Source organism: Phascolarctos cinereus, unplaced genomic scaffold (assembly GCF_003287225.1).
Source record: "Phascolarctos cinereus isolate Bilbo 61053 unplaced genomic scaffold, phaCin_HiC Scaffold_5;HRSCAF=322, whole genome shotgun sequence".
Taxonomy (NCBI): domain Eukaryota; kingdom Metazoa; phylum Chordata; class Mammalia; order Diprotodontia; family Phascolarctidae; genus Phascolarctos; species Phascolarctos cinereus.
In genome coordinates, this window is record NW_027555958.1 from 409,644,763 (window position 1) to 409,663,187 (window position 18,425).

At 42.0% G+C, this 18,425-nt stretch overlaps 1 protein-coding gene and 1 pseudogene across 1 annotated transcript; one reads left to right on the top strand and one right to left on the bottom strand.

The window, feature by feature from the left end:
• Positions 1–1,155: 1,155 nt before the first annotated feature.
• On the bottom strand, positions 1,156–14,470 carry TEX35 (testis expressed 35). The gene is made up of 5 exons (XM_078154547.1): positions 14,417–14,470; positions 5,102–5,166; positions 4,691–4,757; positions 4,246–4,289; positions 1,156–1,410 (listed from the first exon to the last, which is right to left on the bottom strand). The coding sequence occupies exons 1-5, from the start codon at positions 14,462–14,464 to the stop codon at positions 1,197–1,199; spliced, it is 438 nt and encodes a 145-aa protein (XP_078010673.1). The 5' UTR covers positions 14,465–14,470; the 3' UTR covers positions 1,156–1,196.
• On the top strand, positions 9,581–9,952 carry LOC110206757 (death-associated protein 1 pseudogene; annotated as a pseudogene).
• Positions 14,471–18,425: the final 3,955 nt, after the last annotated feature.

The window sequence follows — 18,425 nt, forward strand, 5'->3', positions numbered from 1 at the left end:
ATAATATTTGTAAAACTCTTAGCCCAGTGCCTGGCACATAATAGGCATAAATGCCAGCTATGATCCAGGTTTACTTTTGATCTACTAACAGAGCCTAACTTTCTTCCTCAGACTCTGACTCAAAACTTTGGCTGGCTTGGATCTCTTCCACTTCTCTGATTTTCCTGTTTTTAAGTATAGCTCGGCTATTAACAGCAGCTAAAATGGTACCCAGCAGACATCTTCCCCTCTATCTGTAGCTGCCTTTTACCATCACCACCTCTACCACCATCACAGCATTTCCATCACTATCACCATCAGCTTTACCATTACTACTACCACTACCACCACCCACACTATTATCTCCACCATCACTGCCATCACTACCACCTGTACCACCATTCACAGCATTGCCATCACCATCACCATCACCTTTACCAACACTACTACCCCTACCACCATGACCAATATTATCTCCATCACTACCTCCATTACTACCACCTCCACCACCATCACCACCATCATCACCTTTTTATCATCACCACTACCCACTACCACTACCACCACCATTATCTCCTCCTCCACGACCACCACCACCAACCATCACTACCACTACCATCACCACTACCACCCACTATTACCATCACACACACCCTCCATGGGACCATTCTCTCTCTCTCTCTCTCTCTCTCTCTCTCTCTCTCTCTCTCTCTCTCTCTCTCTCTCTCTCTCTCTCTCTCTCTCATAGTTCCAAGTTACCTCTTAGATTTATAGCCTTATTCTCAGTTCTGGAATTTTTTTAAACTCCTTGAGGGCAGAGGCCATGTCTTTTTTGTGCTATGTACTCCCTACTCCCAAGCACCTGGTATACATTGGCTGTTAGGCACTTATTTATTAAATATCTGGATTACTGGCTGGCTGGCTGACTGATTGGCTGTCATTCCCTATCTGACTGACTGACATGTTGACTGTTGACTTCCTGGGTTGCTGGTCGACTGACTGGAACTCTTCCATCAACAAATGTATAGACTAATTGAAGAGAAGTAGAAAGCTAGGAAAGGGAGAAGAAACAATTGCCCCAGTTCCTGTAATAAGACATGGTGCATGTACATGATGGAGGGAAATACAATCCCTCCTCCCCCAAAACCAGACAAAGATCACACTTATCTTGTGGTAAATGAAGACTTTAATCTCCTGGAGAAAAAAAATAGTGGAGACTAAGAGGGAAGTAAACCCTTTATGTGCTCAAGAAGTGGGGAGAGGATGAAACGAAGGTGCTGATGAGTTCTGTGACTGCATATTGTAGGGAGAGTGTCCTTGATGGCATTAGGGTTCAAATAGATATAGATCAGAAGGCAGCACCATATTCCGATGATTAGAACGGTGCCCACACTCAAAGTGGCAACTTTCCTGCTGTAAGATGGAGTTAGACTGAAGGAGAGGAGAGAAAAGGGGAATGGAGAGGGGAGTAGGAGAGAGAAAAGGAGGAGGGAGAGTGGAGAAGAGGAAAAGGGAAAGAGGAGAGGAGAAAGAGGAGAAGAGAAAAAGGAAGAGAGGAAGAAAAGGGGAGGGGAGGGGAGGAAAGAGAAAAGGAAAGGAGAGAGGAGGGGAGAAGAGAACAGGGGAAGAGAGATGAAAGAAGGAAGGCGGAAGAAAAGAGGAGAGGAGAGAAAAGGGGAGATGAAAGAAGTGGGGAAAAAAGGAGGGAGGAGAGACAGACACAGACAGAAGAGAGGGAAAGGGAGAGGGGAGGAGAGGTAAAGAGGAGAGAGGGGAGGGAAAGAGAGGAGAGGAGAGGAGAGGTGAAGGAAGGGGAGAGGGGAAGGGAGGAGGGGAGAGAAGAGGGGAGGGGAAGGAAAGGGAGAGGGTAGGGAAGGAGAAGAAGGGACTAAGGAAGGCAGCAGAGGATGCACAGGGGAAGGCATGGGGAAGATTTACATACCCCATCCCCTCCTTCTCTTCCAGGGCATCAATATGGAACTTTAGAATATCCTGAGTCTCTCTAATGTTACAATTAGGCATTAGAAATGTCACTTCAGGTTTCACAGTCTGGTGGGTCCCATCACTGATAACAGTTTCTCCTGTCTAACCTGATTTTCCCTTTCAGTTCTTCATGTTCTACCGATCTCACCTGTATGACAGGAAGCTCTCTGTGCCCAAGACATCTGGATGTCCATGGACATGGTACCAGACACATAACTAGGTCTATGCAAACAGGGTGGTGGCATGAGGATATAGTTGCCTTGGGGTTTCAAGGAGTCCCTGCCAGATTCCAATTTCCCATTTTTTCCCATCTCCCTGTGGCCCCAAGAAATCTCATCTAAATCTAGAATCCAAGCTTGGGGAGGCTACTGGAGCTCCTGCCACTAGAACCCCAAAGGGAATTCTCTCCCAATCCCTCTTTTTAGGGAGCAAAAGTTGCTGTCTAGATTAAAACGGTCCCCACACTCAGAGTGGCAATTCTCCTCAATCTCCCTAGAAGATTCCCCAGGTTCCCCATCAATAGTGTTTATGAATATTTAGTAAGGAAGATGTGAGCTTTCTCACACAAAGCTCTAATGATTCAGAAAAGAGGGCCAATCCCTCTACACCGCCTCCCACACACACACACTGCTGCCCAGGAGATATTACCTTCCTAGTAACCTTTGCCTTCTTCTCTTTGCCCTCTACCTCCTTTACCTCCCCTTCCCTCTGAAAAATCCTGATTTGGAGGCTAGAGATCTTTTTAATTTGGTCCAGAACCTTAGGACAGTTGTAAATTAAAAATCAAGGCTGAACAAACCAGGACCCCACCTTCCCCCTTGGCATTAGTGGTTGGGGGGGGTGTCAAGAAAAAGGGAGGAAAGGAAGGGTTGGTGAGGAAATAGTTAGGTGCCCAGTACTTACTTGGGCACCAAACCAATTAGTCCTGGTATATTTCCCACTTCCTTCTCCCCACACACTCAAAAATTAGAAGGAAAAGAGTTTGCTCAAAAAGCCACCTGAAAAGTTCTCTGGGCCTCACTTACTTCTCCAACCCTCAGCCAACTTCAGACACTTCAACCCAGTCATACTCATCATCATGGTCTCATGGAAGAGAAAGAATTGAGGGAGGGACAAATGGAGCCAAGCCAAGAGGAGAGCCAGTGGTCTGGACTCCAGGCTCTTGCACTTCTCTCAAGAGGAGACCATAACAACACAGCTCACTTGGAGAGACTTGGGTGGTTTCCAAAGTGCTTTCTTTATCACCACCCTGAGATGGTCTGGTGCAAAGATTATCCTTCCCATTTTATAGATGAGAAAGCTGAGGTTCAGAGAGGTGACATGACTTTCCTAAAGTCATAAAACTGTACAGGATCAAAGCCAGGACAACAGAGGACTAGATGTGCTTTCACTGGCGTAGAGAATCCCCTCTATCAACGCAGACTGATTCTTCCTGAACAACTTATAGGCTTAGAGAGTTGCCCAGATCACTTCAAGGTTAAGCGACTTGTCTAGGGTCACAATGACACCATGTGTCAGAAGTGAGACTTCAACCCAGATATTCCTGACTCTTTCTCCACTATGTCACGTTGCATCTCAACAGACTAACAGAAAAATAAAAAACACCGTAGTTCTTCCAAGTTAAAGCAAGAACTAGCCCAGTGGTCCAGCGCAACTAGGTGACTTATTTGAGGCATAGGTCAAGGTGGTTGAGAAGGCCATTGTTGATAAACTGGTTTCAAATGTTGTCTTACAGAGACCCTAGAGTGGTATGTACTCCTCCATCCCCCACCCCCTTTGCTATTCCTGGTGTCCCTTGGCTCACATGCCACCCAACTTTGTAGTAGTGAGAAGGCAGGGTTGTGTTGTGGCAGAATCCATGAGCTTCCCCCACTCTCCTCCCAATCTGTTCCCAGGGGTCCTACTCTATGTACTACCCAAGCAGACATCTCTTCAAGTTTCTGATAGCTTTTAAAGCTCTAACAGGTAGATGGTACAGTGGACACAGCGGCAGACTTGGAGTCAGGAAGACTTGGGTAATAACCAGGCCTTAAGCACTTATTAGCTGGGTGACCCATTGCAGGCCATTTAACTTTTCTCAGCCTCAGTTTCCTTACCTGTAAAAGGGGGATAATAATATCACTTACCTCACATGGATGTTGTAAGGATGAAATAATATAATATACGCAAGCACTTTGCAAACCTTGAAACTCTATATGCATACTAACTATTATTTTTATGTTTAGTGATGAGTGGGGCACCCTCAGGAGAGGAGACCGACCCTTGGCATAGGTGCTTGCTTACCTGATATTACTGCAGTTTTTCTGGGAACACGATAAACATTTCTCCTGAATGGGATGGAAATAACACAAGATAGATATTTTTCCCCATGTCCAAGATGGAACCCCCATGAGAGGGGACTATAGACTAAAACAGGATGGGACAACCCATTGGGACCACCTTTGTGGTCTTGGAGTAATTATGTCTCAGAAGTGACTCTGAAGTGACCATGACTTACTTAATAATCCCCTCAGTTTTAGAGAGAAGGAACAGCATAAAGGGATGGATGGGGCATAGAGAACAGGAAGAGAGAAAAGGTGCAGGGAGTGAGGAAGGTGTGGCCATAGGAGTAAGGGCACTGGGGGAAGAAAACAGAGGATGGAAAGAGAGTGGCAATGGGAGGGAGCCAAGGCTATCTAAAGAAGGGGCTGGGACTAGGATGAAGTACTGGGAAGCCACCTCCACTTACATAATAGGTCCGACCACTAAATCTCTCAAGTAAGTCTTTCCTCATTGTGTGTTGGTGGTGTTTCTTCCTGTGGGGACAAAGAACAATCAGTCCTGGCTCTTTCTATGCCTTGGCCTTTGGGTCTGTGCCAGTATCTTCTGTCAGACCCAGTAGCTTGAGCTCCTCAGTGTGACTTTGATGCTCTCTGTGTACCCCAATGGGGTCAGATGCCTTAAAGATCTTCTAGGCATAGAGGGGCATGAACTCAAGTTGGATTGAAGCATATTGATAACAATTCCTTGTCAAGACCTTAAGATAGCCCAGAAAAACAGGGGATCTGGAAGTCCGGGGGGCTATAGAATCCCTTATAGCTCACCCCACCAGGGAAGCAAAGCAAAGTGAGAACATTTTTGTTGGGGGAGTTATACTTACAGCTTTTTGTATGTCTGTAGTTGTATTAAGACTTCCATTGTCTCATCCATAGCCTTCTGCATGTCCTTTGGGAAGCAGGGTTCAGAGTTAAACATTTTTATTTGACAGAGGCCTTTGGAGAGTTATTTTCCCATTCCCACATGAAACTTGGTGATGACTCCAGATAGGACTTGCTTCATAAAGACTCTTTTTAAGAGAATCTTCACTACATTTCTGTAAGGTCAAGAGGAGGGAAATCTAATTTCTGTCCTCATGGTTCCATTAGACAGAAAAGAAAAGAGAGGCACAAGTGCAGGGGTGACTTCAATTCAACATTAATGAAACACCACTGAGGTGTGTGCAGAACATGCATTGGCACTGGGATGAGGGGGAGGATATAGAGGTTAGATGAGACTTGGTCCCTGCCCTAAGTGTGGAAGACTTCATTACAATCACCAGTACAGGCAACGACTAGAAGATGCTTCTCCTGATTCCCATGTGCATTCAACAGTGTAAAGTAGTGTGTAATAAGATAACGAACCTGGTCTCACCTGCTCCTGTGCTTGTAAGATGGGGAATTTGCTTATTCCACAGATGCTACCTTTACTCCCTTGGTGTTTTCAACCATTTTCATAGCTTCAATTTTCTTTCTTTTTTATAGTAGTTTATTTTTTCCCCAATTACATGCAGAATTTTGGGGTTTTTTTTAAATTTTGAGTTCCAATTTTTTTCCTTCACTCCCTCCCTCTCCCCTTCCTTGAGAGAGTAAATAATCTGATATACATGTGCAATATATAAAACATATTTCCATATTAGTCATTTTGTGGAAGAAAACTCAAACCAAAAAAAAAACTGAAGAAGAAAGTAACTGAAAAATAGTATGCTTTGGTCTGCATTCAGACTCCATTAGTTGTCTCTCTGGAGATGCATAGCAGTTTTCATCACGAGTCCTTTGAGGTTGTCTTAGATCATTGTATTGCTGAGAATAGCTAAGTCCTTCATAGCTGCTCATCATACAATATTGCTGTTACTGTGTACAATGTTCTCCAGATTCTGCTCACTTCATTCTGCATCAGTTTATGTAAGTCTTTTCAGGCTTTTCTGAAATCATCCTGCTCTCATCATTTCTTATAGCACAACAGTATTCCATTACAATCACATACTACATATAGTTTCAATTTTCACCTCCATTTGGATGACTTTTAAATCTACCTCTTTAGCCTTGACTGAAACAACTTTCAACTGAGGACCTCTCTGTAAGTGCCCTGTCATTGTCTCAAGCTCATCATCTCAATCACTGAATTCTTCATCTTTCCCTCCCAATTGAGTCCACTTGCCAATCACTTACGTCAGTGGCACCACCATCTGTAAAGTTCAGATGAAAAAATGCATATATATATATATATATAGCACTATATGAACATCAGCTCTTATTATTCACACAGCCACCACTCTATGTCAAGCCCTCATCTCAATTGGACGATTGCAGTAATTTCTCCTAATCGATCACCCTTACCAGTCTCTCCAATCCATCCTCTACATAGCAACCAAATTAGTACTCTTAAGAAACAGATCTGCTGTCTTACCCTGCAGGAAAATAGGGGGAGAAGGGGGACAAGAGAGCAGGGGGATGATAGAGAGGAGGGCAGAAAGGGGGTAATCAGAAGTAAATACTTCTGAGGAGGGACAGGGTCAAAAGAAAGAATAGAATAAATGGGAGGGCAGGATAGGATTAAGGGAAATAGAGTTAGTTTTTCACAGCATATCTACTATGGATGTGTTTTGCATAACTGCACACGTACAACCTATATTGAGTTGCTTGCCTTTTCAATGAGGATGGGTGCGGAGGAAGAGAGAAAATTTTAAACCTGAAGTTTTAAAAACATATGTTTAAAAAAATGTTTTCACATGCTACTGGGAAATAAGAAATATAGGAAATGGGGTACAGAAGTCTATCCTGCCCTACAGGAAAATAGAAGGGGAAGGGGATAAGAGAAGGGGAGAGAGATAGAAGAGAGGACAGACTAGGGGAAGGGATATTCAGAATGCATGACATCTTGGGGTGGGGGGAGGGGGGAGATGGGGCAAAAATTTGGAACTCAAAAACTTGTGGAAGTGAATGTTGAAAACTAAAAATAAATGTTTGTATTAAAAAAAAAACAGATTTGACTATATCAAAATCTTGCTCAGAATTCTTCAAGGACTCCCTATTTCCTCAGGAATAAAATATGACCTCCCAGTGGAATTTAAAGCTGTCTAACAATCTGGCTCCAACTTTCTTTGCATGCAGTCTCTGTTCTAGCTAAGCTGGTCTGCTGTTGTTTCTTGAAATTAATATTGCATCTCTAATGCTGCTGCATAGGCTTGTCCCCCCCATAAGCAGAATCCCTCTTAAAATCTCCTTTCAAAATTTGATTAGGTGCCATCTCCCATACAAAGCTTTTCTTGACCTTTTACCTTATGTTATATATTAATTATATTATATTATGTTATGATATATTATATTATAATGTTTTATATGTGTGTATAGGTATATGTACTCATATACGTACATATACACTTACAGATACAGATACATGTTACATTCTCTCAAAAGAATGTAAGTTCTTTGGGGGACTTTTCATTCTTTTTCTTCATTTTTCCAGGATCTAGTATAGTGCCTTGGCACAATATTTTTTTTGAGGGTGTGGAGGATAGGAGGTCTCTCCAAGCTCCCTGATTTGCTAAGTCTCTTCATTGAGGAAGACAGACAATTCTTTTGTGACTTGTAGCCTTAGACCTGAGATCCTGAGAAATGAAGCGATGTGCCTTGGGTATCCCACAACTAGTATGTGTCAATGGAGAACCTGAAGCCAAGTCCTCCTGATTATTCAAGGCACGTTATCCCCTCTAGTCACTATTTCTCAGGGTGCCTCTTGCATTGCACAGAGTAGGTGCTTGAAAAATACTTGTTGACCCATATACAGGAGCAAGAACTCACTATTTGACAAAAAGCTGCTGGGAAACCTGGTAGTCAGTCTGATGGGAACTGTAGATTAACATGTCATACTTCATGAGTGTTTCATAGGTAAACATACAGGTGACACTGTTGGGCAGGAGAACACAGGAGGGTTCCTAACACTAACAGGTGTTCTAGCACAGGTTCACTTTTGATCTGGTCAGACAGGAAGACAGCTTCAGAGGGGTTAAACAAGCTTACTTTATTCTAGTCTAGTCTTCTCAAAAGGGTTGCTGATAATGGGAGCTCCAACTCCTAAAGCATTCCGTAATCACACTTCTTTCAGGGGTCAGTGAGAATAGGAGTATAACTCCTCATCCGCTAGGCCTCAATGGAGGCTGGTTGAGGCAAACATGCAGATTCCCCCTTCCAAGCTTTGATGGGGGCTGATCAAGGCAGGTACATGCATTCCTCTATGCATTACTCAAATCCCAAAATGGGTTTCCCACTCACTGACCAGTGCCCACTTGATTTATAGGGCAACAAAGAAGGCATCTTGCCAACATTAAGCTCACAGCTTAACTTTAGCAATATTGTCATGACCTAGCACAGCGCAAGCATACGTTATGTCACCTCTATATCTCACTGTGCAAGCATGGTGGAGATGTTTTCAACAATAATTATTTTGGCCATGGATCCTGGAAACTATTATCTAAAAAGGTATAACAAAATCCTCCTTACACACACTAAAATTCACCTTACTTACAATAAGTTAGCCAGCTGGTGCAGTAGATAGAAAGAACATGGGCCTGGAGTCAGGAAGACTTGCTTTCAAATCAAACCTCAGACACTTACTAACTGGGTGACCCTGGACAAGTCACTTTAATCTTTGTCTGCCTCAGTTTGCTCATCTGTAAAATAGAAATAATAGTACCACCTACCTCCCAGGACTGTTATGAGGATCAAAGGAGCTTGTAAAGTGCTTAACTTGCACAATGCCTGGTGCATAGTATATAAATATTAGCTATTATTATTAATGTAATATAACAAGACAGGCTCCAAATGGGTATGTGACCTAGGCATAAACAGGGACATAAAATTAGAGGAGCAAGAAAGAGACTACCTTTCAGACCTATGGATGGGGAAGAGTTCATCAGCCCTAAAAGACAGAGACACCAATAACATTGTGTGATGATCAGCTGTGAGTGACTCAGCTGTTCTCAGCAACACAATGATCCAAGACAAGTATGAAGGATTCACAAAGGAAAATGCTATCCACATCCAGATAAAGAATGGTTGGACTCTAAATATAGATCAAAGCATACTTTTTTTCCACTTACTTTATTCTTTTTTGTGTTTTTTCCCCCTTTTGATCTGTTTCTTCTTTCACAACTGTGACTAATAAGGAAATATGTTTTACATGATAGCACATATACAACCTGTATCAAATTGCCTACTATTTTAGCAAGAGAGGAGGGAGGCAGAAAAATTTGGGACTCAAAATTTTGTAAAAATGAATGCTAAAGCACAACAAAAAAGGAGAGAACAAGTCAGCGTCCACAATGTCTTTGCCTACTGACAAAAAAGTAGAGACTAGAGCTGGGAACTCTCCTGTGGTAAAATGAGAATGTGGTGGAATGAGAATTGTGCAGAAACACCCTCATAGTGAAGATGCCAAAGAAAATAGAGAGAAAGATGATTAAGAATGGGAAAGCACTAGTCCACCTAAACCAACTTATACATCTCTGGTGTTATTGCAGGAGATGACTCCTGCTGCGATTCAGGTGGCTCACCAAAAAGCCTACCCCTCTATGGAAAAGCATCCTTTTCACAGGATGATACAGCACTTGCAACAGCCCCGCAAGGGAAGGTCCAGCTACCACCCTGTCAATCTGCTTCTTGGAGAAGAGCATATGATTTCCTCTTCGGTTTGACATTTATAGAGCAACAGGAATCGGTCCAATTATTTTTCTGTCTCTAGCTCTGTAGAGAAATTTAAGACAAAGCAAATCAGTTCCTTTGCCTTAGATTTCTTTGTTTACTGCCTGCAAATAGATCAGATATCCATGGATTTTGTTCACCTAAATGCAAACAGCACTTGAGTCTCATTTCCCCCCCTTCATTTAGGATTCTTACTCATTTTAGCCTTATCTGCAGTTTGCTTAGGAAATAAATACAGTGATGTTTTTGAAAGTTAGTTTTAGGAGTTCTAAAGTTGTCTTTGGTTTGTATTGTAAAGTGAAGTATGATATTTGAAAATAACTGTAAAGCAACTTTTGGGAAAGGTGAGGCAAAAATTAGGGAAAAAATGGTTCATTTTGTAATCTTATTTTTGTCAGATGCTAAAATCCTCCCACATAGTCCAGGGCAAAATGAGGAAGTCAGTTAAAATTTCACACTGTTCTTTCAATGAATAACCAGAACAGTCATTTACTTTAAGAGCCATGTTGGAGAATGAGAATCCAAGAAGTCTTACTCAGAATGAAGCATCTTGCTTTGAGCCACAGGGCTGGTAGTGTGTGGTATCCCAGAAGATCCTGGCTTCAGAAATGGTAAATTTATGCATCTCTGTAATTATCTTGTTGGCTTGGATTTGAGGGAGATGCTTAGGACTCCCACCACATTGTAGTGGTGGGTGGGAGGGGAGATGCATGGATAATGGTTAAAAAAGTTTAATAAGATAATTTAAAGCAAAGGGGATAATAGGCAAAAACCCACCAAGTTCACAAAGAGATCCAATTTTTCCTCCGAAGGGAGATTAATCCCATTGTCAAGGAAAGATAAGCATATTCCACTTAAAACAATTTGTCTGCAGACCTCACAACTGTGGTCAGACTCCTCTTTGCCCTAATTACATAATTACTCCTACTGATGTTTAAGTGGTTGAGATCTTCCTGAGTTATTTTTGTGGGTGCTTCTCGACAGCTGATATTTGTAAGACTGCTGCTGGAATGATTACTATACTATTTCCATATGGAAAATAAACTCATTCTGGTTATTTGCACATGAAAAAAGCTCTCTCAAACAATGCAGTTTTATGGAGAAAGGATTGCCTTGTTAGGATGCTAGCAGTTTGCTTGGAAGCTGTTTATTGCTGCAGGTTAGCAATGGGTACTATGAATGGCTGCCTGCCTACAACACCAATCATCCTTAGGTAAAATGATGAAATCCACGTCCATCAATTGGTAGAAACACTTGTAACTCTCCTTTGATCAGTGTCTCTTAACCCCCTCTCCATCACAGTTCTTCTTTTCAAGAAAATTTAGGGTTTTCTTAGGTCCTGATTAACAGCAGGCTAGTTTCCCACAGCAGTAACATTGTATCCACTATGTTCTTTCATAATGGCAGAAGTATTACATTTTCTGTCTCCATAAGGCACTGTAGTTTGTCATTACTTCACAGGCAGAACACATACCCAGAGGCTTGCTGGTTGATATACTTATGGAACATATGCCTAAAGACTTGGCATCTCCTCAGAGCTCTGTTCAGAAATCAACATTTCCAAATAGGAAGGAGAGAGCTGTATGACACTTGGGGAAACAATTGGAAGTAGATTCAATCTACTGCAATCTACATATCACACCTGCTATAAGAATAGTTTAGGAAGCTTCTCCTCACCCCCACCCCCTTTCAAACCTCCACTGAGAAATAGCTAAAAATGATAGGCTATTATGTTTCCAAAATTGTCACTTTACGTGTATCTTTAATGTAGTGTGTATCCACATGTTCCAAATCACTGAAAAGAAATAATTATATCGTGTTTTCTTTTATAGTTAATCATTTGTGTTTTTCAATAATAAAAATTGTGCCTGCCCCCCCAAAAATGAATGATAAAAATGTCTGGACATGTAATTGGGAAAAAAATAAAATTTAGAGAGGCTCACAGAAGATAAAATGGATAATTTTGATTACATAAAATTAAGAAAATTTTACAAAAACAAAACCTATGCAGCTAAATTAGAAGGGAAATGGGTAACTGGGGGAAAATATTTGCAGCAAATTTTTTTGATTAAGATCTCATTTTCAGGATAATGAACTGATTCAAGCTTATAAGAGACTTATAAGAATAAGAACCATTCTCCAACTGATAAAAGAATAGCAGGTAGCCATCAGAGAAAGTGATTCAAGCTATCAATAGCCATATGAAACAATGCTCTAAATCACTAACAATTAGAGAAATGCAAATTAAAGCAATTCTGAGGTGCTATTTCACACCAGACAGGATTGGCAAAGTGACAAATGTTGCAAGAGCTATGGGGAAAGAAACGTATATTAATGCAATGCTGGCAGAGCTTTGAATTGGTCCAGCCATTTTGAAAAGCAATTTGGGATTAGGTCCTAAAAGTTACAAAATTGTGCAAACCTTTCAACCCAGGGATACCGCTAGTAGGTCTATCCCCCAAAAAGATAAAGGAAAGAGAACCATATCTACAAAAATATTTGTGGCAGCTCTTTCTGTACTGGCAAAGAACTGGAAACCAAAGGTGTGCTTGGCAAGTGGAGAATGGTTGAACAAATTATGGTATCTGAACCTAATTTGAATTTTATTATTTGATTGTAAGTTCCCTGTGGGCAGGGACTCTTTTGCCTCTTTTGTATCCCCAGTAGTAAGTAAGCATCGTGCCTGACATGTAGTAGGAGCTTAAAAAATATTTATTGACTGACTATTGATCTACAAAAAATGATAAAAGGAACAGTTTCAGAGAAATATGGGAAGCCTTGTATAAATTTGATGCCAAGTGAAGTAAACATAACCAGAACAATTCATATAATAAAAACATTGTAAAAACAAATATAAAAAATTAAATTAAAAATTAAGTTAAATTAAAATTAAGCAAACAAACATTGTGGAAAGATTCAAGAACTCCAATCAATCTGATGACTGATTTTTATAGAAGAATCATGATGGACTCAGGATTCAGTTGGTGTTCAGTTGTGTCTGACTCTTTGTGACCCCATTTGGGGTTTTCTTGGCAAAGATACTGCAGTGGTTTGCCATTTCCTTCTTCAGCTCATTTTACACATGAGGAAATTGAGGCAAACAGGATTAAGTGACTTGCCCAGGGTCACACAGCTAGTAAGTATCTGAGGCCAGATTTGAACTCAGGAAGATGAGTCCTCCTAACTTTAGGCACAGTACTCTGTCTACTATGTCACCTACCCTTCCCAAGGTTCAGAATGAGATGTATTTTTGGATATGACCAATTTTAGAATTTATTTTGCTTGACTGTGCATATTTATTACAATAGGTTTTCTTCTTCCTTTTTCAATGGAGGTCGGGACATTCATTAACTAATTCAACTTCATTTCCTACTAATCCTCAGCCTGGTCCCTCCAATACAGTTAGCCTGTCTTCTTACTGGTCCTTGCATGCTGTTTTTGCCTGCCTATGCCTGTGTAAATCCTACTTGTATTTCCAGGCTCAGTTTAAATCTTGCAGCCTCCAAGAAGAATTTCCTGATTACCCAGCTTGTAATTATCTCTCACTTCTCTGAATTAATCGTATTTCACTTTGAGTCAGGACCACAAGTCTTAAGATTTCAGGGTCTCTCATTTCATGGGATATTTACTTGCATTGTCTTTCAACTAGATTCCGAGAGGACAGGTATACACACATATATACATATACATACATATGTACATGTATACATACATATGCATATATGCACTCATACCTGTATGTATATACACATGGACACGTGCAGACACAGAGATATATGCGTGCGTATATGCATACACCTACATATATGCATACATGCATATAATCATGCATACATATACACATGCTTATGTTTGTACACATATACATAAATGTATATGTACGCATGGGTGTGTTTTTTATATACGTGTATGTATATGCATATATGCATTGCTAGCATGCGCACATATGTACATACATGTGCATGTGTGTATATGTGTGCATATATACGTGTGTGTTAAAAATCAAGTTAGAAATCAAATCAAAAGATTTGATGTCAGACAATCTGGATTCAAATCTCGTCTTTGTGTCTTACTATCTGTGTGGCTTTAGGCCAGTCATTTAATATTCAGGGCTTCGTTTTCTTCATCTGCAACTTCTAACTCTAAATCCCTATACCTATGTTGCTTAATAATAATAATAATAGCTAGCAATTATAGCATCTACTATATTTCCAGGCATTGTGCCAAGCACTTTAGAAATACTATTGTATTTAATTCTCATAACAACCCTGGGAGAAAGGTACTTTTATTATATCCATTTCGACATTGAGGAGACTGAAGTGAACAGAGGTCAAATGAATTGCCCAGAGTCACACAGCTAGTAAGTGACTAAGGTTGCATTTGAAATCAGGTCTTCCTGACTCTAGGCCCAGCGTTCTGTGCTACCTAGATGCTCTATGATTCTGGGACTGGCTTACCTTCATAATGTCTATGAGCTCCTGGATTTTATCAAAATCCTTGTCCATTTTGTCTTTTATCTAATGTGGAGGGAAAAAAAGAATTATATAAGATAGCAGGGCACTTCTAAGAATGATGGTCAAATCTCCTTTGAAGTCCTTCTAAAGACAAGGGCAGATAGCTCGTTCTGTATTGAGTCTTGAACTAAGGTGGGAACACTGGACTTGACCAAGCCTTTTCTCTTTTTCTTTTTTTTTGGGGGGCTAGGCAATGGGGTTAAGTGACTTGCCAGGGTCACGCAGCTAGTAAGTGTCAAGTGTCTGAGGCCAGATTTGAACTCAGGCCCTCCTGACTCCAGGGCCAGAGCTCCATCCACTACACCACCTAGCTGCCCCAACCAAACGTTTTCTAAGGATCCTGAGAACTAAGAGGTTTCTAGCTGGGCTTAATCGTATTGGGACAGGAGATCCTGAGGTCTTTCTTCCTTAAAGCTCCTGAGCCTTTTACAGTGAGCTACGGGAACCTTCCCAGAAGCGAAGAGTAAGGTCAGACCCAGATCTCACAGGAACAAGGACCTGTGGGGGGCAGATCTGAGTCTTTCCCCACCCTCATGTTCTCAGCATGGAATAGTGGATATATGGATAGAGTTGTAGTCAGGAAGGCCTGGGTTCAAATCCTGCCTCTGATCCTTAGAAGCTGTATGACCTAGAGCATGACAATGAACCTCTCTGTGCCTCAGTTTCTTCAGCTGTAAAATGAGGGGCTGGATTTGATAGCTTCCAAGGTCCTGCCACCTCTAGATCTATAATCCCATGATTTTTTGCAGGCTCTGACCAAGTTATCTTTGCTTGCTGTATCAGATAGGTATAAATATAAAGGGGGTCATTCATTACCCCCATGTAGGACGTGAATCATTAAATGATTAGGTTCATTCATCAATCAGCCATTACACATTCATAAAACTCCTACAGTTGAGGCAAAACACCTTTGAATGCCGGGGGGGGTACTCACTTAGGGGTTCCATAGGGAGATAAATGTCAGATATGTAGCAATGGTAATGATAATAACTTGATTATATATCACATTTATATAGCACCTCAGTGTTGACAAAGCAGTTTACATACATTATCTCATTTGATCCTCATGACAACTCTGTGAGGCAGGTGCCATGAGGAAACAGAGGCACAGAACAGTTAATTGACTTGCCCAGGGTCACACAGTTCTTAAATGTCCTGAATCCAGATTTGAACTCAAGCCTTTCCAACTCCAAATTCAACACTACCCATTGTTCAGTGGTGGAATGAAAAGAGCAATGAATTTGAAGTCAGATTTCCTGGGTTCAAATCTTAGCTCTGCTGCCTAAACTATGTGACCTGAGGCAAGTTATTTCTCTGAGCCTCAGTTTCCTAATCTATAAAATGAGGGGACTAGAGAAGGTGCCCTCTAAGGTCCCTTCCTGCTCTAAGTCTATGACCCCATGAATCTGATGGCTCCTCCTGTAAGTGATTTTAATGCTCTATAACCATCTGCTGTATTCTATGTGACAGATCTAAAGCCTTTTTAATGAACTTTGGCACACACGAGCTTCTTCACTCACTCCCATATAGCCAGATTGCTTTATTTTCACCTTTTGGGCCTCCTAGCTACCCATTTCCTCCCCAGTCCACAAGTCTTACGCCATTACCTGCTGTAGTTCTCTTCCCTCACCTCCTTTAGTTCACTCTATGGAAATACAAGGGAAAAGAGAAAGAGTAGAGAGAAATCTGGGCTGGGGGAACAGAGCTAGAGGGGAGGAAGAAGAAAACTTAGAGGAAAGAGAGAGAGAAGAAGACCAGAGGAATAGGAACTCCCAGGAGGTCCTGCATCTTTGTGCATCCTTTGACAGCAACAGCCACCTCCTTAATATTGCCCTCTACTCCTGGATGTTAACTTCTCCTTGGGTTTTCATGGGAAGAGGGCCCATGAAGGTGGACTGGCTAGAGGACCCTTGCAGAAAATGATGCTCCCCTTGAAATATATACAGCTGGACTACTCTGACTGCCAATCTTCCTCCCCACCAAATTCTGGGCCCAGATACTTGCTTTTAAATTCTGTGCTCCATCTTTTTTTGCCAGCATCATTTCCTGTTTCAATCCCTTGCATTCACGAGCCCATAGGTTAAAACCAGAAATGGTTTTAACTGGAAATGGCGATTGGATGCTAGTGGAGACCAGAGATGGTTGGTAGGTCTATACCCTTCTCTCAGAGAGAAGCTGGCCGATGCCCTCAGCTGGTCAGAATTGGTTTTCTGGAGTTGGATAGAACTTTAAGATACAAAAATTAAACAGGGGTTAACTTTTCTTGTTTCCTTCCAAGGAAATGGGAATTCAGATACAGATTCCAAGTCAGGGAACCCTGAGTCTCTAATTTCCAGAGATGCTTGGGATGGCTGGGATGGAGAAGAAGGGAATGGGCAGATATACGGATGATGCCTGCAGTTTGCCTGAGGAGCCAAGTGTCTTGGGAGTTCGAAGCTTGTACCTTACCAGCAACAAGTGTACAGACAAATTATCTTGGTTGGCGAAGAAAGTATTGAGAACGTGGGGTCGAATACAGATGGTGCTGAGGGTCCAGTAACCCTCTCATCATGAATATGGGCAGTGAGGAGGGTAGCTTGAAGGGCATAGCTATGAAGTTAGGCAGAGTTCTTAAAGAAGAATTTTCTACCATGTGGTACTGTTGGACAATAGAATGGGAAACATTGTGAGGTAATGAGTTCCCTATACGTTGAAGTGTTCTAGAAGAGCTGTTGTTGATAAGATTTCTGCATTGGAGGTTGGACTAGATGACCTTTAAGACCCATTGCAGCGCTATGATCCCATGATTTGACTCATGAGCCCTAGGTCTCATCCTGGCCACAAGGATCTCCGAGTTCTTATTCTACACCAGAGTCATTGTGGGCAATGAACTCCTGAATACCTTGTGCCCCGTGTGCTGTTGGAATGGGCAGAGGGGACATACTTAGGCAGAAGGAGACCTTCTCTAAAATGGGCCTACCTCCCCAAATTCCAGCCTTCCCCTTTCTCTCCCTTCCTTCCCACCACCTCTCCTTCTTCCCTTGACAGCCAACAGAGCTGCGTTTGGAGGCCTGAAAAACCAAAGAAGGGGCTGGTTACTTGGGTTGAATGTGTCTCCATTCCTATTCGAATCGGCCTGTGGTTTTTGATTTGCAGAAGGAGATAGCTGATATTTGTTCTGTCTGCTTTCCAGTGGGAGGAGTGAGAGAAAAGGTTACCCGGGTACTGCAAAGCAAGGAAGCCCTTTGCCCATGCCTCAGGATGCCAGGAAGCTGCTTGCTCAGCTGCATTTTGACTTCTCAACCTCCTATCTCTCTTGGGATCCCCAAATCTTGCTTTCTAGTCATCTTGGGAGGCTTCAGATACCACTGTGGCTTAACTCTCCTTGTGCTTAAGCCCCACACTGGGTCCAATAGGGACCACTATTTTTTTGCTTAGGGTCCAGGAACCTTGAGAATTATAGAGCTCATTTTCCCGGAGGAGGAATTCTCAGGAAACATATCTGAGCAAATGAGAATAGAAACAGATTTCTCAAATCCTTTTCTGCTCACCCCAAGGTTAATGATTATAGCCCACACCCACTTCAGTCTGAGAAACAGAAACTCTTAAACATGGGGGAGATTAGAACATAGCACTCATTGTCCAACTCTGAGTCCTACCCTACCCACACCCTCACTGTGCTATAGATATAAGCTGTGGTGGGGGACTCAGTGTGCTGCCTCTTGCTTTCATTACTGGATTTGGTCTCTTCATTTCTGCCTTCTTGGCTGACATGATGCTCGAGGAGTTCAGAGTGTTAACTTCCCAGCTTCAGCTCCCCCCACTCCCGTATTCTGGACACGGGCCTTAATGCAAACTACTGGGAGGCGGGCAGCCCCTTGTGTGAAAAGTGACTTGAAGTCATAATGCCCAAGATTCGTCTACCACTATCTAGGGTTTGCCTACCTGTTACTGACTTTGGCCCCAGTGCCTC

Excerpts from the sequence above, each read along its gene's own strand:
- TEX35 (XM_078154547.1), bottom strand. The coding sequence starts at position 14,464 with ATGGACAAGGATTTTGATAAAATCCAGGAGCTCATAGACATTATGAAG. Across the intron at positions 5,167-14,416 it reads AGCTCATAGACATTATGAAG|GACATGCAGAAGGCTATGGA; the intron begins GTAAGCCAGTCC and ends TGCTTCCCAAAG. Across the intron at positions 4,758-5,101 it reads CTACAGACATACAAAAAGCT|GAAGAAACACCACCAACACA; the intron begins GTAAGTATAACT and ends TTGTCCCCACAG.